Raw genomic sequence first — 21,391 nt, forward strand, 5'->3', positions numbered from 1 at the left:
TGATCACCATCACCATCTCTTGGTTAAAACAAACAATATTGTTTGTTCTTTTTGAAAAAACAAACAATATTTATTCTGTTGTTACGTCGGCTCGAGTGGAGATCTAGAGTGGTTACAATGTTTTATTCAAATGGACGGCTTAGATGTGACGAGAGGTTTTGCGGGCTCCAACTAATTAGGTGAGAGACGGTGGATCTGATGCTTTACGATTATCATACACTCGTAGAGACACATGGCAATCTCTTCCTTTTGTTGGGTTCAAATTTACTATTTTAGTATCGTTTAAAAATACTAACATACAGACCACACAATTTCAACTAAGACAAAGCCAAAGCATAAAAAACAACGGCCCAAGTAGCAACCAAAGCCCGTAATGGACAGGACACGGCCCAAGCCGCACAAGGAATGGCCTGTGTGGTCGTGGGATTGTAACCACCACCACCTCCGGTGAATGGGGTTGGTGTAGTGGTGCCACCAGCTACACCGTTTGAAGAGTTCGACGCGACGGTGACTGCGAGCTTCATACCGGCAGCGCAATGGCCGGGGATTCCACAGATGAAGTAGCGAGGACCAGTGGTCGTGAGAGCTATGGTCGTGGTTCCGCTGCTGTCGGACGTAATGGAGTTCCCTAGAGTGCAACTCTTGTAGTCGTTCTCGCTCACTTCATCCACCGTGTGACCCGCACCATAATTGAACACTGAGTAACACAAGTGTAACAATATTAAACTGGTACAATTGTAACCCATATATTCATATGAAGCCGTATATGTTTGTTAGCTTGATTTGTTTTTTCGGTTTACATAATCATTCTATGCAAACATAACCGTAATGTCATCATAATCATATTATTATGTCCATGAAATGAGATTTCTCTTGGCTTTTATTTTTTTCATCTCAACCTAATGAATAAATTTGTGTATAGAAGAGGTAATTAATTATGAGTCAAATTATGAGTCAAATTATGTAAGTCTTGGGGGAGTTAAGAGATTAATCACCTATGGTATCGCCGACAGAGAAGGTCTTTCCAGTGGTGAGCGGAGTGTAGTCGGTGCCAAGGGACCAGTTCACCGTAAGACTGGCGGATGAGGCCTGTGCGACCATAGAGAATATGAGGACAAGACAACCAAGAAGTGTGCTCATATTTTTTTCTTTATGTTTTATATATACTATTTTTATTAAGGGAATTACTATTTTATGAAACTTCTTGTGACTTATGCAGATATATATATAGATAAGGGGTGTGTTGATTTAGTCGAGTTAACATCTTAGGATAACTCTTATTTCTTTCTTACGATAACTCCTAATTAGTTTGTACTTAGCTCTGAAAGGGAAAAACAAACAAGAAAATTGGCATATCATTTGGCCGATCATAAGGGATAAATTAATCATCAGTTATCGTCATAGCTTCACAATGATTAAATATATGGACTAAACCAAAAAGCAGGTGGAACTTCCATTTCCGCACAATCACTAAGGAAAATTAGCTCTATATACTGTCCAATCATTATTTGCTCGACTATGGCCTGGTGACATATATGTATATAACTCTTTCTTTCAACAAAAGAATGAAGGAATTTTTGAAAACAAAAGGATTGAAAAGACACGCTTCAGGCTTACTCAACCTACAATCTAAGCTAATCAAAAAGGTGGTTTATGTGGTAACTAGTCTTGAGAAAACATATGGTCTAGACTCTAGACACCGCAACTAATGATGTTTTTATCATGAATAGACCGTTATATTCATAAAATTATTGTATATATATTTTTTGCTGGTGAACTCCGCTACAAAAAAAATTTAAACTACAACTCGACATGAGACCATCTTTATTGATGGGTTCTTAATAAAATTCTTAACATTTTTATATACAAAATAACAATTAAATATTAGGAGGCTCTTAATAAGTTAAGAAAATGTATCAAAAATCTCTTATTTAAGAGCCAATTTAACTTTTCTAAGAACTTTTTTCTATTTTTTATTCATATTTTATTTTATATAATATTTTAAGATTTTTTTTAAACTTTTTAAAAACCTATTGATAATGATGCTCTGATAACTCTTAAGAAGTTCTTGAAAGTGAAGGTAACACGTCTCCCACCCTACATTGACTCAAACTTGTATACATAGACGTCGTGGTGGAGATAGACATTACTTTTATAAGGGTCACGTTTTAGTCAATAAGCACATTTGTAACTATTTTTATGAATTTCGCTTTCAAGTTTACAAATAGATTAACATTTTCTACAAATTCATAGGGGGTAAATTGACCACCATGTTGGCCCTATAACAATAAGCTACATAAGGTTGCACGCGCACAAAGAAGAAGAAAAGAAAAAAAAGTATGTTACATAATGAAATGTAAATGGCCCAATATAGTGATGACGCTAGCTGTTAAAAAGACATCAATAATTAATTATGGAGAAACTATTTGTAGATTTCCCGTTAACTTCCATTTCTTTTGCGTAGCCCAATTTGATTTCCTTTTTTTTCCCATGTAATAGATTTTTCAAAATTCATTTTCACCATTATTTTTCCTCAAAAGACTAATGCATATCAGCTAGAGTTTAACGTATACTCAATTTCTTATAATTGAATAATTCGACATCTGAATCCAGATAAAAGAAAATACAAAATTGTGCATAAATTTTTATGCTTTTTTTTCCATGCTATCATTTGATGTTTTAAGAGATAGTGGATGGGTGCAGTTAGAGCATCTCCATCCGGAGTTTCTGATCCAGAAACTGTTTATTAAAACAGAATAAAAAATTCGAAAAAGATGGAGAGAAAGTAAAAACGTTTCTCACTTGAAAAACTCAGAGAAACCCATTTTGCTTTTGTTTTGTTTTGATTGGTTCAAATAATAATTAAAAAATTAAATAATAAAATAATAATAAAATTTATATTATTTTATAAAAATGAGTTTCTCACGGATGGAGATGGTCTTACAAATTATATACAATAAACAAAGAAAACTGAATAAGTCTTAACAAAAATATAAAGAGAAAGCTGCAAGATAGTGTGAATCTATAAGCTCAAAACATAAAAAGCTGCTGAAGAGAACAGTCGGCTATATTTTGAGGTGTTTTTTTATTAAGATTTAATGAAAAGCTTTTCACATAGGATGTTTAAATCATATGTAGGCTAGGTCAAAAACAAAAATCATATCTATAGCTTTTACTTTTTACTTCTTTTTTTTTGTTCTTCTAAGTTCTAATAATACGTACAGTTCTACTCTTTTTTTCCTTTTATCGACTGAGGCTCCATGTGCTTTGATGGGTCTTCATGATAAGACAATGATCATCATCTCTCTTCTTCCATGATTCACACGTACCGCTGATTTTGTGTTCCAATTTATCTACAAAACATTGTTTGTTATTATGATCACCGCTCAGTTTTTTCTTTTCTTTTCACATGCTATCTTTTTTTTTGTTAAATCTTTTCACATGCTATCGCTGAAAAATAAATCCGGTAATTGGTAAACAAATCTTATTATGTATTTTTTTGGTTTTTTCTTCCCTTACTTTAACTTTAAATAAAATATATATTACCAAGAAATAATCTTTTAAGAGTTTGATGTTACAGAGAAAATCATTTTTATTCTTTTTTTTGTGAAGTACTAGCGAGTTTTTAATTTTGATTCTTGCTTAGTTTCTTTTCTAAACGAATAATTTTTATTTTATTTTTTAACTTGATAAAAGAAAATTTTACATTTTGATCTTTTTCTTGAAAAGCCTTGGTAATATATTCTTAGACCAATGTTGGATAATTAAAAAGTATGTTAAATGAGGATGATCATCCACTTCAAAAATAAGGTTTTAAACTTGAACTATACTAAACTACGTATATTCAAAATATTTACTTAGTTTTGGTCCTTTTGGAAGGTTTAGTGGGTTTGTAAGTTGTCCATCATATGGTTCATATATCGAGGTGAAAATAGTTTGATTTCCCACGAATAGTTAGTTATACATGTGTGTTATGGTCGGCTAAATGTTTTTTTTTATAATAAAGATACAACCTTGTATATCAAATTTTTTATTTTCAATTTTATTTTCTTGGGTTACTAGATAGAAAGAATTTGTTTGCATTCAAAGCCAAAGGTATAACCTCCACTATCGTAGGAGCATGCTAAAATTTAGTGATTAACGGATTAAAAGTTGAACCCACAAACTTTAAAAGTTCTAGAAAAAGACGAATTCATCTTTGAAGAAAATAAATTCAAAAATTAATCAATCATACTATTAATCATTATAATTATACACTAAACACAACCCTAAAAACACTGAGAAGTACATTAGGCGTAGGCCTAACGGCTATTAGCGCCCAATGTCACATACTTATCGACTTAAACCATTTTCTTTTATTCAATTTTTTTGTTCAGATCTTTATGACCATTGATTCATTACAAGAGACAAAAATGCAACTTACATAGGGAGGATTAGAGGAATAGTGAAAAAAAAAAAAAATTAGAAAACTGATTTCAGTTATTTCAAAATAAAATAAAAATAAAACAAGTTAATTATAATCTATTTGCTGAATTATGTCTCTTCTTGAATCCTCCTTATGGTTTGATTCAAAGCTGTTGCAATGTCGTCCACGGTATTCAGTTGGCTTCCTTCTTCAACCTGAACCAACACATTTTCTCTTAAGAAATAAAGATATACATAACAATTCTTGAAAAAAGTTGCAACAAACAAAATTAGAAGGATGTAGATAACTATAACAAAATATCTTTCTATTTGCTAAATATCTCCTGAAACAAATGGTGGACTCACTTCGTTGTCCGTACATATCTCATCTACAATTATGTGACCACCGAACATATATCCACAGTACATAAACATATACATAAACATATATAAATACACAACACCACGTATACAATTCGTGGATATAGATAGACACATATTCGTGTTTCGTTTCTTTAGGTTGGTCCCCTGATTCTTACAGGCACGATTAAGATACGCAATTTATTATTGACAAAAATAATAATCAAAATGATGATTATGAGTTTGACCCACAACTATTGAGGCCCCAGCCCTAAGTACCCAAAGGAGGTAAGAAAAAAACAAAGAGAATGATTTTAATTTTTCTTCACAACCTTTTTAAAGCCCAGGCATAACCACAATAGTACTAATCCAAAATTTCCCCCCAACAATAAGAGACAAAAAAATAAATCAACAAAGTGAAACCATATGCACCACACACACAGTCATTACTCACTTTAATCTCATGATTACCCCAAAAGCAAACAAAGTAATGATGAGAAGTTGAAAATGTACGTACCCTGACGCTGATGGAGTAGAGAATGGAGTTGTGGAGAGTGGTGACATTGAGATGAAGAAGAGTGAGCCTTAGGCTTTGTAAAGAAGTTATGAGCTTAAGAAGCTGCCTCGGTTTCTTCTTCGTCATTATCTTGATGTTCGCATGGCTTTCTGCCACCGTAACCTCTATCTCCGCCGGTGAAGATGAGCTTTCCGGTACATCTGATGATGACTTTGTAGAATATTGTGGGAAGCTGAAAAAATCTGTGAATGGACCCACTAACGAGCTAGTGCTAGTCTTGTCTCCTTTGGGATCATGAGTCCTAGTTCTCTTCGGCTCCATAGATTGTAAAATATGCTCTAACTCCTTCACGTAGTTTATAGCTCCTCCTACTATCGACGCTTGATCTCCCTTTACCACCAAAACCCGCTCATGTCAGATCATATAGTTATCATAAAGATTGAAAAAATCTTTGAATGTATAAATATACACACACACGTATCATTGCTAATTGCTTAAGTTTATTACGAAATTGTTCTAAAACATATCCCAATATTCTCAATCATACTCGTTCTAATTTTTGGTGACACATAATATTTTATTTTAAAAAATACATTAAAATATGTAACAGCAAAGATTATTAGTATGTATATAAACGCGTCACCCTTCCATATTTACGGTGGATTTTCTTGTTAATATATTGTATAAAAACATCAATATATATTCTCAGTCATTTTCATTCTATTCTTTTGTGTTAATATATTATGGAGAAATGAGTACTACAGCCAAGCAAGTAATAAAACAAAGACACATATACCTAAGAATGACCCTGACCAAATGATATATAGCATATATAAACATTGAATTAGTAAGTTACTCTTTGAGCATACGACGACGGCATTAGAGAACGGAGCACAGCCAGATACTCGTTCATCTGTTTCCGGCGATTTCTCTCGACGGCGATGTGAGTCATTCTCTGGTTCTCGATCTCTTCCTTGTTCTTGCAGTTTCTCGTTCTCCTCCTCTTCCTCCGGTGCTGTGGAGGAGGATGACTCTCCACATCAATGGCGGTAAGACCAAGCTCTTCTCCCAACGAAGGGATCAACAAAGGATACTGATGATAGTCTCGCCATTGATGATCGTCCTCCTTACCTTGTTCCACAAAGCTCTGTTCATGCCCTAACTTATCAATGTTGTTCTTCGTATCTTGAGCTACGAACTCTTCTTGAGAGTATAAGTCGTGGAACATAAAATCTTTGCAATTGGAGAGATATCCGAATGGATCTTGCGGGTATACGACAGCCTCTAAGGGCATTTTTTAGCCGGAGATTGTTGAAAAGAAAAATTCAGAATTATGGAAAAAATAAGAAAGATTGAGAAACCGAGAGAGGGAGAGAGAAGGAGAGAAAACAAAATTTAGACAGGAAGTGTTTGTCGCTCTCCTTTTTGTCTCGAGGGGGAAATAAAGGCAAAAGGGTTAAGCCCACTAAAGGAAACTAAGCATGGTATTAGTTATATGAAGATTTTTTGTAAATTGATTTACAAAATATTAAATTCTCAAGAACTCACCGGCATGGAGGAAGAATAGGAGAGTGAATCTTCAACAAAAATAAATATACAAAAGAAAGATATGAGAGTGAAAACCGAAATATGAGGATCAAACAAAGTGGTGTGATTTATTTAAAAAGGGAATTGAGAGAAGCTTTGTGAGGCTATTAATTTTTTTTTTTTTTTTTTTGATGCTCTCACAGTTGACCAAAAATAAATGCTCCCGCAGAGATCAAAAACGAAAAGAAAAATAAAACTAAAGAAAAGATGTATTTGTCACCAATATATATATAAAAAACACTGAAAAGGAGATATAAAGTGCACTTGTAATAATCATCCCAATTGTATTTAAATAACTTGTTCATAATAATTAGAGGTTAAGAAAATAAAGAAAAAAATTGTTCATAATGTTTTTAATATAAATTAGTTTTATTATATAGTAATTTTATTATTAAGATGTTAATTGTTTGGAACTATTCCTAAAAACCCATAATCTTTCTTAGTTCAAAATCAAATAAATAATAAATAATTTATTAAGAAATGGTAAAGCTGATATAGTGGGCAGTGAATTTATATTGACGTTCGAGTGAAAGAAAACTGGTGCTGGACTGCTGGTGGTGATCATAACCAGTTAAAACCTCTTTCGAGTTTTTCCGAATATGTATAGTGTAAGGATACACAGATGGTGATGGCTAAACTACTTAAAATTCTAAATATAGCAAAAAATTAATAGAAAAAACAATAGTTCGTTAGTACTAATATGTCATGTTGCGGATTACTTTAACCAAAAAAAAAGTTACGGACTACTTTAACAAATTTTTTTGTTGCGGATTAGCGTTTTCGCCAAAAAAAAATTAAGACGTGCAATTCTACGTCAGTCGGACAAGTGAGTGATACAATAAAACGAAAATGTGAAATTTTCAATTGGACCATAAAAATTCTAAAGCATTATATATATACAGTTACATGCTACTTGTAAACAAAGTTATTTGAGTTTCCAGTTAGGACGGTCTACGCCAATTAATTTTTAGTTCTACGCATTCACATCTGGTAACAATTTTTTTGGTTTGAAAATTAAAATTCTACCAGATATTACCTTAGAATATCTATCCAACTTCGTGGAATTAGATCCATTATCTATGGTTACTAATTACTATTTAGATACATAGATGCATATAGATAAATGTATACATTGCAGCGTCAAGTTTGCACGTGAGATAGTAGTAGACCAGTCCACAAGACCAAATAATCTGTTTGCAGGTTGGGGGTCGTCTAGTTACACTCATGTTCTATTATTTTACTTTAAACAAAAATATAATGTATTTCCATATCAAATATATGGTTAAGTATCCGATTAAAATTAAAAATCTTTAAAACAAATGTTTGTCAGAAAATACACAACCAATAGAAGATTTATTTTGGCCGGTGGGGATCACTTTATGTCAGGTTTTAACAAATTTGTTTCGTGATGTTATTAAAAATATATTTAAATCGAGATATTTACTTGCATGTTATAAAATGATGGTCTATTAAAAATCTTTTGTCACTACTTTTCAACATCAAAAACCAAAAAAGTTATGTATATAAATTAGGTGGCATCTTTTGATTATTCTGATCTAATCACTCTGGGAATATATAATAGTAGAAATCAATTTTGATATGAAAACAAAATTTAAAGAATTAGATAGATGTGACTAGGCTGCGTTTTGTAATCAAATTTGGTCGGACACTTGGAATCTTAAAATCTGAACCAATTTGCCGAAAAAATAAATAATATGTGAACATAAAACTGCAGGACAAACTTTTCATGATGATACAAAGAATCTTGTTGTATGCACTTCAAATTGAATTTAAGCTATAGTAATCTTGTCTCCTTTGAATACGTGTACCTAATGTTATTTGTACATCATCAAACTCAAAATTAATTGGTCGATTATTATTTAATATTTAAAAATTTGTTTCGATCATCCTTTATGTTTATTACTTTTTAATCATTTTAGTTCATCGTTTAACATGTAGATATTTTCGCACGAGTGATATTTATTTTCTATCGATCATAGCAGAGTTTTGTTTTTGATGCAGACGTTTAAAGAGATGTTTTTTCTTTTCTGAAAAAAGTAAAAACAATTGAGAGGAGAAGCCATGAGCATATGTCCAGAAAAGTCCATGTAACCTCACAAGCTTCTATTTTTCTTGTCTCTCAACTCTCAAGTACTTTTCCAAGAACACAGCTTACAATTTTCCAATGGGCTTGTTTTCTCATGCATCCTCCGAATCATTTCAGTTATCACTGTTAGCTTTTTCTTCATCTTTGTGTTTACATTTTATTACAACACTCATTAATGACGTATATTTCAATATATTACACTGTTAACAGACTTAAATTAAATAGTTATCTTTAATCCTAAACAAACAAAAACTAAAATAGATGTTTTGGTTGGACTTTATTTTCTGTTCTACTAATTAAGATTATAGTATGTTTGATTATATCTATAGACTAGCCATTGTATCTTCTTCAATAGTTCTATGCCGCCTATGCTAATTAATTGCATACTTATCGATTCTAACGTGTTCAAATCACTATCTAATATACATTAACCCATTATTCTCTTGTTTTATTATTTGATTAGATGCTGTTCCTATGCCTTAGTTAGTTTATTTATCATTTTAAATTTATGGTAGGAATCCACTTATTACTTAGATGTTATTGGCTTTTCTTGACTGTTCAATGTATTTCCGGGATTTTTGGTCTAGTAATGTTTGATTATCTACGTAATAATATTAATAGTATAGTATGTTTCTTTATTTATCTAACTCATTTTTAATTTTAAAATAAATAAGTTTAATTTGGATATTTCCATTTTTAACTCCAAAATGAAATAAGTTTAATTTGGAGATTTCCATTTTAACTCTATTAAGGAGACTCTCATATTTCACTAATGTATTACAATACGTAAGATCTGTGAATTCATGATTTTTTTTTATTACTGTGGTTGTCAGTAGACTCTCATATTTCTTCTCTATTATTGGTTCATGGTTTGTTTTTTCGTTTAAATAAATTTGCAATATTTTATCACTGGTTCTAAGGTCACATACTATATTTTAATTTATATAATACAAACAAGCTTAACTTTTGGCAGAAAATACTTCAAGGAACTGTTCACCAACGAAAACATATATTTCTTATTTATTGATATACGGGACTAAATCATTCTTTTGGCATAAGTTATATTTAGTCACTGAATGAAAAAACTAACACATTTTCAACGTTTCAATTGAGAATTGAATTGCTGTGACTGTGAAATCAGCGTTTTAGAGGTTTAAGAATTGTTTATAGAAGATAATTTTTTTTTTTTTATAAAAAAAAATTAGTTAAGCATCCTACTAAAAACGTCGTCGTTGTTCTATGTTAAAAATAAATTTTTTTAAGTAGTAAAGAAACTTTAACAAAACAAAAGAAAAAAGAAAAAAAAACATTAGCATGTGGTTTAACCGTAAATCTCGCTGCCTGGAATTCTAACATGAGATATACAGTATCGTGTACTTGCCCGGATCAATTCCTTATGAGATTCTCATAATATTAATTAACTTTGCTAATAATAATTAAAACTAGATTAATGATCATCGGTCCTACTTTGCTCTAATAATAATCCCTTTTTCATTTATTTTTTTACAGTATCTATATAAATTTCGTTTTGTTTTAGTGAAAACTTTCCATATCTAGTTATACTTCTTCTTTACGCTATAGAATGCTAAATTCCAATAGAGGTCACCATCATATTAAGCTTAACTATGTATACAAACTTACAATCCATTTTTTATTTCTCTTGAGCTAAAAAACAAAAAAAATCGAACTGCATACTAACCCCTAAGCTGCGTTCATATTAGTAGGAGACAAATCTAATTCAATAATTAGGATAATAATGACATTAGTGCCGACCCGATAAAAGATCGCAAATATCTAACGCGTTTGGAAAGGAGTTTGATAGGCTTGTGTATACGCAATAATCATATTTTGTATTTCCAATTCTATCCAAAACATGACATTTTAATCTGTTTTATAATGCGATCGAGAATATAATCATTTTTAAAAGATTGTTTAATGGTTAAATTAAAATTTGATGTAATTGAGATTCCCGAGAAAACCGGGGATGTTGGTACCTAAAATTCTGTGAAATGTTGAAAGTTTGCAGTTGGAGTGACTCGAGGACTTCAAGATTCGCTTCCAAACAGTTTACGTTACTTCTTTATTTTTACTTTTTACTCTTCAACTGCCACGTCATTCCCCTATCATCTGATTCGACCTAATCAGTTTATTATTTGTAGTGTTAAAATTGTAATCATAATCATAATCATAATCAGCATATAGTAATCAACAAGGAGTTTATTCGGCCATTCCGAAAATTTATGAGTATAATAGTCACATATACGGGTTTGAACTTTCTAAAAGTTGTCTTTTATGTAGTACTACTAATTTTAAAGTATCTGTTCTTTTTAGTATACATCAAATTTTATTGGTTTAGCATTTTGACGGCAAAGTAAGATAACACATACATTTGTGTAGATATGAGCAGAATGTGCGCATACTTATACTTCTATGCTATATTAAATCACATTCAAAATTTCAAACACACTATTCAATTTATTCAAAATTAAGTATGATGTCAAAATTTAGTAATTTTTTGTGCTTTCATGTATTTTTGTTGTTTTTTGTAATTGTCATAGAGATGTTGTGATGTGACATACTGGACTGGTCCATTCCGGTTCGGTTTATACGCGATGGAAAATAACTAATCAAGCAAAGAGATGAAGTTAGTTTTTATAAATAGCTTACCTGTCTCATTGAAGAAAACATATGCGGGATTGATCTTACCTTACGTGCCTCTTATATAGAAAACAAAGTACGAGATTGGGTCAAGTAGTGGATGATTGAATTAAATGTATTCTATTCAAATAGCTAGGCTTTCAACACTATACACATCCTCATTGTATTATATAGAAATGGTACATCATTTTATTATTAAAAAAGAAGAAGGAAATGGTACATCTGTAACTATACAAATAGATTTGTAGGGTTAGATTTCCATAGCTGAACAGCATCCAATAACTCTATATTACAGTTCAATTATTTTTTTGTGAACAAAAGAAAGACAGTTCAATTATTTATCATAGTAAATAGTGTATGTATGTGTACTATTTCTAAGCAATATCAGTTACTGGAAAAATAAAAACATAAGTGAGTCTTTGTAATCCTTCCTCCTGACCAATGTTCATATCTACTCTCAAGCCGATCTCAGTTTCCGTATATTTTAATTTCCCTTTTGTTTTTGGTATATTCTTAGAAGATATGTATTTTTAAAGTTCATAATAAAATTGAATTTTTATGTGTATTATGCATTTGTAAGTTGATGATTTTTTTTTCCAATGTATTTTTATACAAATACCTTAATTTTTCTTTTACAAATACACTAAATGAATTTTGAATATCCGAAGTTCATTGGTCTAAATCTGGATTTCTATCGATTTAGATTCTTATATTTTGAAACTGCAATTTCATATACATTTTATATGTAGCAAGACATTTGAACCATTTTCGGATTTATTGATCTCATGAACTTAAATTTTGCTTTCACAATTTTTTTTGTTTGACTTAACAAATTCATTCGCCGTTTCATTCAAATTAAACATATAGATTTCATTCGTCCTTTAACTCAAAATTCCATTCGCCATTTGACCCTCATGATTACTAAGGAAGTGTAACTAAGGCTTGCGTTAAATGATTGGGCTTATTTGGCTATAAAAGTTTCTTAATTATTGGGCTTTTATGCTTCCAAAGCTGTCAGTTTCCTCCGTTTCTTTCTTTATACGACTTAAATCAGTTTTTCTACCATTTTTCTTTACCAATGATCAAATTCTTTTGGGTCGATTTGGAATGAAAATATAGGCAACAAACTAATCAAAGGGAATAACCAAAATATTGAACAAGTAAAAACAAGCAATGCAGATTGCAGGATAAACGGAGCCAAACTTTAGATCATCATATGATGCATATATAATAATTATCAATACTTTAGCTAGTCAGTTTGTCTACAAGACTATAACAATTTAAATGATTTACACAAATTATAATTATACGATGCATATATTTAAAGTTAACAGTCAAGAAAACTTATTTATAGAGGTTTTCAAAGAAAAAGATCAGTTGAAAGACCAACAAAAACACATCATAAAAACACAATATCATGCATACCAAAATCATACTTAAAAAAATAAATCTATTATCATTAGGAATGTTGAATGACATTGAAATAGACCTTTAACTATAAAAGAAAAACGACTCCTGATATCTTTCCTATTTATTGTTAAAGTACCAAATATATGATTAATAACTCGACAACTAACTGTTGAAAGTAAATTTTTGTTCATAAAAAATATCAGCGAATGAGATCGAAATACGTGGTTCTACATCAATGATTCTTTGATGCATAAACTATTAAACTTTAAATCCGCTTCTAATTTGTTGAATTTTTTCGTAAATATTGGCGTTTTTTATATGCTAATGCTCTTGTTAGTATCGAACAAAACAATTTTTAGTTACGTGATCACTCCAAAAATATCGGAAATAATATCTTCCTATTTCTTTTTCACATTCAAATGAGTGTTCTAAACTTTTAGCATTGAAATTTTTAAAAATATTATAACTATTTTTAAATAATTTTTTTTTTTTTTGTAGTGTACATTTTAAGAAAATTGTAACAAAGTTTTTGTGGTTTATGAAAGAGCTAGCGTGCTGCCATAAGATGACATATCAAAAATTGTACACGAACACTGTAACTCTTGAAAATAGGAATTTTCGTAATGGCTAAGTATCAAAATTAATATATGCTGACAAAAAACGAGAATATAATCCACAAATATTTCTAATTGCATACAAACAAACTCCATGAGATATACTTCAATTTAGTTCAAACTTCCAAAAACCATCATAAAATATTCCATTTTGTATAATCTCTTTTTCTGTTTTTTGTCAAAAGTATAATCTTTTTTTATTCTATTTGATATCCGAAAAAAGCAAAACTTGATTCTAGAAGTATTTTGTGGTTCCACAATTTATTATGTTTTTATTTATTTTAGCGTTCCACAATATAATATGTATTTTCGTTAGAATCATATAACCTCGTTTTAGTCTGACAATCATACAACCTCATTTTGAAAAAAAATCATATAATAAAAACTTGTTAAAAACCTATTATAAATAATTATACACAGCCAAAAAAACATTGTCACACCATACTCGAAACTCGAAAGCCTTCACCACAAAATACGTTTTAAGATGATAAGATTGAGACTTATATATCATTATCAATATGGATTAATAATATGTCTTTTTCGCAAATTGTTAAGGCATTTAATTGTCGATCCATAGACAAATAGGGGTGTGCGACTATAAAATGTATATTAAATTACATGTTGACAAACAAACAAGTATGTATATTAAATGCTTTCTTATTACTATTTTGGTTTCGTTTTTAATTCTGTTTGAATAAAATCGAGATTCCAAAATGAATTTACGGCAACAAAAAAAACACGTTTGTTCAACTTTTCTGTAACATATGGGATTGTTTGATTTTCATCGCATACCAAACAAAGTTTTTTTAAGGGGGCGTTGGCGATTGATTTTTACAATTTACTTTTTTCTACTGCATATTGATTTTTTTCTCCAGTTTTCATGAGTTGAAATATCTCCGAAATGCCAAAAAAAATAGCCCGAATAAAAAAAAAAGGTCGTTTTTGTTTATAAGCACTTAATTTGATTTTCTCTTTAGGTCTTATTTCTCGAGTTGAAAATCGTCCTAATGAAAGGGAAAGTTAAATCACCTCACATTATCTAAGACCATATATCTAATTATATCGGGCCGTCGGTTAAGTCATCGCATATTAAGATATACAAATCTCCACTAATTATCCATAACAAAGAGATCAGATATATGAATGATTATATAGACTGATTCCATAAAAGATATTAATCAATAACTAGTTAGTTGGAGAGCGACGTGATCACAACATGGTATCACCATGATGCAAGTATACATCACCAACTGCTTAAATTATTAATCACATTTACGACAATATCATTGTATAATTGCGTTGACCTACAATGGTAATACCACATCAAGGTCTTGTTAAAGTTGACTCATTAGAGATAAGTTTGATCTCGTATTGATTTTAGTCATTTTTACGAAAGATATGTGGAGCTTCGGTTCTACAAATCTTAAATTTTAATACAGAAATGTCCATATATATAAAACCTCAATGATCTAACTCGTAGACTCGATCAAACTTTTTTTTTTTTGTTAAAGGACTTAATCAAACTTGGGATATCAAATTAGCATGACATAAATGATCATAAACCACTTCCTAAACATGATGATTTATCCGACTAATTTGTTTCGTTTATAAAACATAAATTTTACCATCACAATTCGCAACAATTCACTTTTGGATTATATATATCTCTTCATAAGAGATTTGCTTGGTTGATATAATATAATTTATCAATAGTAGTGCCTTTTGTACGATCTGAAAAGTCAACCATCTTTGTAGGCATTAAGCAAAGCAAACCGTCCCCTAAATTAATGTATCACACGTTCTTATAATATCATCTCCTATGATCTTACCATCACTTTTTTTGGTTTCTTTCGCGAAGCCAAAAAAAAACAAGACAAAAAGAAATAAACGACGAGGCTTTTGTTTATTTTATAAAGCTCCTTCACCGGTAAAAGCCTTGGTCCTCATGAAACCGGGAAGCCCAAGTACTTACTTCCACCATCAAATCGTCAAACCATTTGCAACCATCGATGGTGGTCATGTCACGAGTAAGCTTCTACTCTTCTTTCTTGCTACTACTGTTAGAGGTCGTTGTCGCTAGCAGCGAGTTTGATGATGAAGGAAGAACATCGTTCAGTCCAACCACGGCTATAATCATGATCGTACTCGTTAGTGTTTTCTTCGCACTTGGATGTATCTCCGTCTACATGAGGAGGTGTCTCCAGCACGCTCTGGGGATGGACAGCGGTGGTGGTCCAGGAAACTGGCTTAACGTGAGGCAAACGACGGAGCCTGGGCTAGACGCGTCTGTTATAGAAACGTTTCCAACGTTTCCTTACTCTACAGTGAAGACGTTGAGGATCGGTAAAGAAGCTTTGGAGTGTCCCGTTTGTCTCAACGAGTTCGAGGACGACGAAACGCTGCGTTTGATTCCTCAGTGTTGTCACGTGTTTCATCCTGGTTGCATTGATGCCTGGCTCCGTTCTCAGACCACATGTCCTCTTTGCCGAGCCAATCTCGTTCCTGTACCGGGTGAGTCTGTTTCTTCGGAGATACCCGGTTTAGCTAGAGAAACCGGTCAGAACTCTCTCAGAACGCCGATTGATGATAACCGGAAAAGGGTTTTAACTTCACCTGACGAGCGGTTGATTGACTCAGTGGCTTGGACGGGTAACCAAAGCATGCCACGTAAATCCATGTCTACAGGTTGGAAACTAGCTGAATTGTACAGCCCGGCTAGTTCACCGGGCCAACCGGAGGAGAATCTCGACCGGTATACGCTGAGGTTACCACAAGAGATACATGACCAGCTTGTGAACTCCAGCCTGGGAAAGCAAGGGTCAAAAGGCCAACTGGCCTTACCTCAAGAAAGGAGCTCGGTTAGAGGGTTCAGAACCGGAAGCCTAGGGACTGAAAAGAACTATTTCTACTTTGAACGGTTTGATCAAGACGGTCGGTTGGACCGGAGACCATTTTCTATAACTCCTCCATACCATACCCGGTCGATACAGTCTCCGGATGAGATTATCAACGCTAGTGGTAATTATCAGGATCGTGCTGGTGCACCTAAAGGTTTGCTTCTAGCAATAAGGTCACCGTTTGATCGGTTATTTACTGGGAAGAAAAATGCCGGTGAGCGTTCGTACCTTCAATCCGGCGATGCGAGCCCTGTCTAGGCGAATTACTACTATTGGGGTTATTAAGAATATTCTGAAATAAAGAAAATCTGTATATGTATTTTCTTTCTTCTAGTTTCTTTATGTTATATGAGAAATTCAATTCCTTCACCAATATAATGCATCTGTTACTGAAATAGTAATAAAGGAAAGGACCATTTCGTTTTATCATCCAAATCAAGTTTCCTAAGTCTAACAGTCAAAAAGATAGGGTCAAACAAGTAAACCATGGTACTTCAACTGTGATGATTAATGATGTGAAAACTTCAAAGAGGTTCACGAACCACCATGACGGGAATAGAGAACGGATCGGTAGAGAGCAGCGACATGGAGGAAACAAATCAGGGCTATGAGAAGATCATCTAGTAAACCGATAACCCCCAAGACTCCTGACAAGAAATCGATACAAAGTATTGGTCAGTAATATGTTGATAGAAGAGAAGAGTGTGTGTATTGTATGAATATACTGAAGAGATGAAATGAGGATTACCTTCCGGAATGATATCTATTGGGCTGATTATGTAAATCGCACTGAGTATCAACTGCATCAAATAAAAAGCAGTGAATTTTGTGTTAGTCAGAGCATTCTTTAGTTCAGATGTGATCAAGTGCTCAAAGTTGTGAACATTTAATCACAGAAGATTTACTTAATAAGGGTCCAGAAGTAATGAATGTGTTAAACTAACCGCAATATAAACACGAGCTCTGATGACGAGTGGAAGCGTTCTTTGTGGATCCATCATTTCTCGCAACAACCTTCGGAGTAAGAAGGGAAGGTCTTGCATCCTCTGCAAAACAAATTGAAGTTTCATGTAAGAACGTTCCAGCAAACTCTAGATTTATGTGTAGACAAACTTATGAGAAGCATGACTTTGTAAAAAAGTAACAACAAGATGATGAAATCGAAAGCATCCATCCGTCACTAGCTAACACGATGAAAACAATGAGAAAACCAATAAACCACCATAGAGTTAAAGAAAACAATAAGTTATACATGTAAATAAATCCCACATAGAGTTAAAATCCTTCAACTGCAAAATTTGTTTTACTGGTAAGCCACAGTTGAAATATCCTTGTATCACACTTAAGGAGCTAAGCCAATATGTAATTACTTAGTTAAACTCTTAAGTACATACCCTCAACATTCAACAACTACTCTACTGATCACCAAACTTAGCTATAGTCAGTTATACTCTGCTTGATATCCCAGAGTTTGTGGATAAAGACCAAAAACATACCTGAATAAGGCCACTTGACTGTCCACCAAAGACACGGTTGTAAGTTTCAACATCATGAAGAACCTCAGAAACTGTAGCATCATTCCGACTTCTCACTGTTTCCTCAGAAGGAACTAACAAACTTATCGGACGACGACACAAGGGACATTTGCATGGCCGTAATGTAGATCCATGCCTCCAAACTAGCATAATGCAGTTCCCTACAATGATAGAATTAGAGTTTATATCTCATGCACTATATTATGTGAACATACAGAATCTTAGGAAACTTAGCAAACAAAATCTAAAAATTTATGTTACCAGTAAAACAACTCTGAATAGTTAATTTACAAGTCCAAAGCAAAATTGTCTAGAAAACGGAACCAAGCTTCAGGGGAAAACGAAATTAAGATCGTCACAACTCGATTTGATCCCATAAAGGAAGCTAACGAAGATTCAGAGAAGCTAGCTACACTCGAATTCTGTGACTACTGAAACTAATAACCGATCCCGAAACGATTCGAGAGAAGGAGAAACGAAAGCAAATAAGAAGGAGATCGCACCGCAGAACCAGTGAGAGCAATTGGATTGGCAAGGAGCGTTGAAGTGGCCATGGCATATCGAACAAAGTTCGTTCTCCGGTGGCGCATTCATTGTCGTCTTCGTCTTCCTCCTCTGCTATTAGTCTCTCTCGTCGCAGCGTCGTTCTTCGGAAGCTCTATAGAGTGTTAATTATGACTTTTCCGTAGCAGTTAAGTATTAAGAAAATAATTATCGGAAACACGTGGCAATAGATTAAGCTAAGACGCGGCTACAAATATGCAATCTGAGCCGTTCAAAGGCTTCTAATTGAGGTCATCAAGATGAGTGAATAACCATGCCTGTTAACGCGTTGGTGGCTTTGTTTAATTATATGTATATTTTTAATTTAAGGCCGCAAAAACAGAAAAAAATAACAACACTAAAATTATAAATTAGATAAAATATGGATTGAGTTGTTAAAACTACTCGATCAGTCAATTTAGTAGCAGCTAAAAACATATCATTAATCCTTAAAACCTGTAACTTAGTCGATATGTGAGGAGATTATTTGATGAATGAAGGAACAGTAGAGGCAAACAAATCAAACCGGAGGAATTATTTCTCAAGTAAAAGAACATAAGATTTTTCAAAACAAAAAAAATGAGTGGGTCATTAACAATTTTGACATCAGTGTACAAAACCACACTGAGAAGCAAAAGTTTTTTTTTAACAATGGCGTTATCTCAAAAGCCTTGTCCTGCAAGATCAATTACCATTTCGTAATGTAACTCTATCAATGTTTGGTTTTTTACCTCCAAGCTTCCTCGTTGTCTTCACTCTTCTGCTGCCTGTAATCAATCAACAAGATAAAAACAGACACACTCAGCTAATTTGATTCTACTTTGTAAGGACTTCGATGACTAGAAACATGAACGGATTTGCTTTCGACCAAATGCATACACATTGGAACAAGATTAAACATGTTTGCACCTACCAAAACACCTAGTAACTTGCTAACTATGATAGTGATGAAGTAAGATATCCGATTACTAATCATTAATTTCCAATACGTAGTCCAGTCGTGATACTCTATGCCACAATACAATCAGGCATTTGTTCTTTGCTCGTAAGATCAACAGCGACAAAACTCTTACATGTCAATGGTCAGAATATTGAACTATTAAGAGCTAAAAACTAAAGATGCATATGTTCTCACAAATCTGTAACCATTCTTCCAAATCATATTTCCCTCTAAGCTACTATGAAACCCTCTTAAATTAGCATCTTTTCTAACTTCAACTGTTACGAACAAAACGATCCCACAAAACTAGATTCCGACTAACCTGAGATACAGAAGTCTCCGTACTCTTGGGAGCTGCTAATAAAGTAGCTGAAGTTGAAGAAGACGCATCAAAAACACGAGAACAATCTGTGTATGCAGAACCAATACCAATTCCAGCACCAAAAGCAATCGACGCCCATCTCGTAACCGGACTCCCTAGGGCACACAACGCAACAATTAATCGTCAAAACACAAAAAACCATTTAAACCTAATAAATCCTAAATGATTCAAATCGGAACAACACTCAAAACCCTAAATGATCATGAATTCTCAGTTTCTCTACCCAGAAACCTAATCAGTAATCAACACTATGTGAACGGAATTGAATCATAAGAATAAAGTGGGGGATATTGGAAAACACCGAACTGAAGAAGAGAAGACCGGCGAAAGCGCCGCCGAGGGAAGAGTAGACAAAGCGACGAGCAGTGAGATCGAGACAAGCGTCCCATTTGGCGTTGACATCGGACTCGCTGCTGTTACTCTTCGTCGTTTCCATTTTTCCGACTCGATTCTTCTACCTTTCCGATTTGATTCTCAGAATTTCCCTTTTTCTGTTCTTCCGCTATTCGCTTCTCGATTTTTTTTCGATCTGGAGGTTTTTTTTTTGTGCAGGCGAAGAATATTGGGCCGATTAATGGGCCTTATGCTTTTTCTTTTTGGAAGGGAATGTACATGTGTGCCATTCATATCTCATGGTCGTTTGTTGTGGTGTTGGTCCATGCATGGCATGTGCCCCTACCTATGCACTAGATATTATTAGCATGGTCACTCCACTCCAGTTCTTAATATTCTTATACACGCAAATTGCATACATGTGATAATAATAAGTCCTTTTTGTAACTTTAGACAGGCTTTTTCTTTGGATACTGTGTGCTTGTTGGGTCAGCTTTCGACATAAGATCCTGATTTTTCAATACTGCTTCATTTAATTATTTGGCATTTTGTGGCCAAGTGAGACTAAACGGAGTTGTCAGATCACTAGATCAGATCTTCTTTCTCGGAAGACATATCGGAAGCTGATAAGTTTCATTTTACGTGTATACTATATCAAATTATGTTTTCAGCAAAATCTATAGTATTTAGAGTCGGACGTACAAATGTGTAAGTACCTGAAGAAAGGTATTGATAACTATAGACTTATAGTCGACTCCGAGTATATCCAAATATCATAATCCCAAGAACGAATTTTTCATTTCAACCAAATGATATCACATTCACATCTTAGATTAAAATGTTGATTAATGCAGAAACATTATATTACCAGATTAAAATGTTGTCCACCGTGAGTCCGTGACTCAAAAAAAAAGCTAGCAACCTTTAACCTCAAATCTTGTGCGGATACTATAGATTTACAACAATTTTTGAGAGGCGCAAAATAATTGGAGACCCCAACGGTGGAGCAAAAGTGGTCGAATCGCAGGCCTTTCCCTTTTTCATGTCGTCAATGAAGCACAGACGATTTTGAAAATGTCAGAAATAATCTCTAGAAGTGATATA

General features: G+C 33.1%; 5 protein-coding genes and 2 long non-coding RNA genes across 10 annotated transcripts; 2 read left to right on the forward strand and 5 right to left on the reverse strand.

Annotated features, from left to right (window-relative positions):
- Positions 1–58: 58 nt before the first annotated feature.
- On the reverse strand, positions 59–1,468 carry AT1G22480 (Cupredoxin superfamily protein). The gene is made up of 2 exons (NM_102097.6): positions 996–1,468; positions 59–697 (listed from the first exon to the last, which is right to left on the reverse strand). Exons 1-2 carry the CDS (start codon positions 1,138–1,140, stop codon positions 318–320), a joined length of 525 nt encoding a protein of 174 aa, NP_173664.1. The 5' UTR covers positions 1,141–1,468; the 3' UTR covers positions 59–317.
- A 2,812-nt stretch (positions 1,469–4,280) lies between these two features.
- On the reverse strand, positions 4,281–6,891 carry AT1G22490 (basic helix-loop-helix (bHLH) DNA-binding superfamily protein). Of its 2 annotated transcripts, NM_102098.3 has the most exons (3): positions 6,138–6,891; positions 5,282–5,671; positions 4,281–4,620 (listed from the first exon to the last, which is right to left on the reverse strand). In NM_102098.3, the coding sequence occupies exons 1-3, from the start codon at positions 6,573–6,575 to the stop codon at positions 4,534–4,536; spliced, it is 915 nt and encodes a 304-aa protein (NP_564171.1). In that variant the 5' UTR covers positions 6,576–6,891; the 3' UTR covers positions 4,281–4,533. The 2 variants fall into 2 exon arrangements, with proteins under 2 accessions (NP_564171.1, NP_001320744.1); NM_001332550.1 differs by lacking the exon at positions 4,281–4,620 and having other exon boundaries at positions 4,683–5,671; positions 6,138–6,711.
- An 8,670-nt stretch (positions 6,892–15,561) lies between these two features.
- ATL15 (RING/U-box superfamily protein) lies at positions 15,562–16,986 on the forward strand. The gene has a single exon (NM_102099.2). The coding sequence runs from the start codon at positions 15,667–15,669 to the stop codon at positions 16,810–16,812; it is 1,146 nt and encodes a 381-aa protein (NP_173666.1). The 5' UTR covers positions 15,562–15,666; the 3' UTR covers positions 16,813–16,986.
- On the reverse strand, positions 15,588–16,135 carry AT1G05753. The gene has a single exon (NR_138955.1). It is a non-coding gene; the product is annotated as an other RNA (long non-coding RNA).
- AT1G22510 (E3 ubiquitin-protein ligase RNF170-like protein (DUF 1232)) lies at positions 16,904–18,918 on the reverse strand. Of its 2 annotated transcripts, none has more exons than NM_001198135.1 (5): positions 18,535–18,918; positions 18,051–18,250; positions 17,499–17,600; positions 17,303–17,354; positions 16,904–17,201 (listed from the first exon to the last, which is right to left on the reverse strand). In NM_001198135.1, the coding sequence occupies exons 1-5, from the start codon at positions 18,677–18,679 to the stop codon at positions 17,089–17,091; spliced, it is 612 nt and encodes a 203-aa protein (NP_001185064.1). In that variant the 5' UTR covers positions 18,680–18,918; the 3' UTR covers positions 16,904–17,088. The 2 variants fall into 2 exon arrangements, with proteins under 2 accessions (NP_001185064.1, NP_564172.1); NM_102100.3 differs by having other exon boundaries at positions 16,905–17,201; positions 18,593–18,836.
- Positions 18,228–18,556, forward strand: AT1G05757. The gene has a single exon (NR_138956.1). It is a non-coding gene; the product is annotated as an other RNA (long non-coding RNA).
- A 141-nt stretch (positions 18,919–19,059) lies between the features above and the next one.
- On the reverse strand, positions 19,060–20,632 carry AT1G22520 (MICOS complex subunit Mic10-like protein (DUF543); the record flags this gene model as incomplete). 2 transcript variants are annotated; one of them, NM_001160885.1, is made up of 5 exons in its annotated part: positions 20,261–20,504; positions 19,880–20,049; positions 19,779–19,807; positions 19,364–19,399; positions 19,082–19,256 (listed from the first exon to the last, which is right to left on the reverse strand). In NM_001160885.1, exons 1-5 carry the CDS (start codon positions 20,388–20,390, stop codon positions 19,082–19,084), a joined length of 540 nt encoding a protein of 179 aa, NP_001154357.1. In that variant the 5' UTR covers positions 20,391–20,504. The 2 variants fall into 2 exon arrangements, with proteins under 2 accessions (NP_564173.1, NP_001154357.1); NM_102101.4 differs by lacking the exon at positions 19,779–19,807 and having other exon boundaries at positions 19,060–19,399; positions 19,895–20,049; positions 20,261–20,632.
- Positions 20,633–21,391: the final 759 nt, after the last annotated feature.

The sequence above is a fragment of the Arabidopsis thaliana genome, assembly GCF_000001735.4.
Source record: "Arabidopsis thaliana chromosome 1 sequence".
NCBI lineage: Eukaryota > Viridiplantae > Streptophyta > Magnoliopsida > Brassicales > Brassicaceae > Arabidopsis > Arabidopsis thaliana.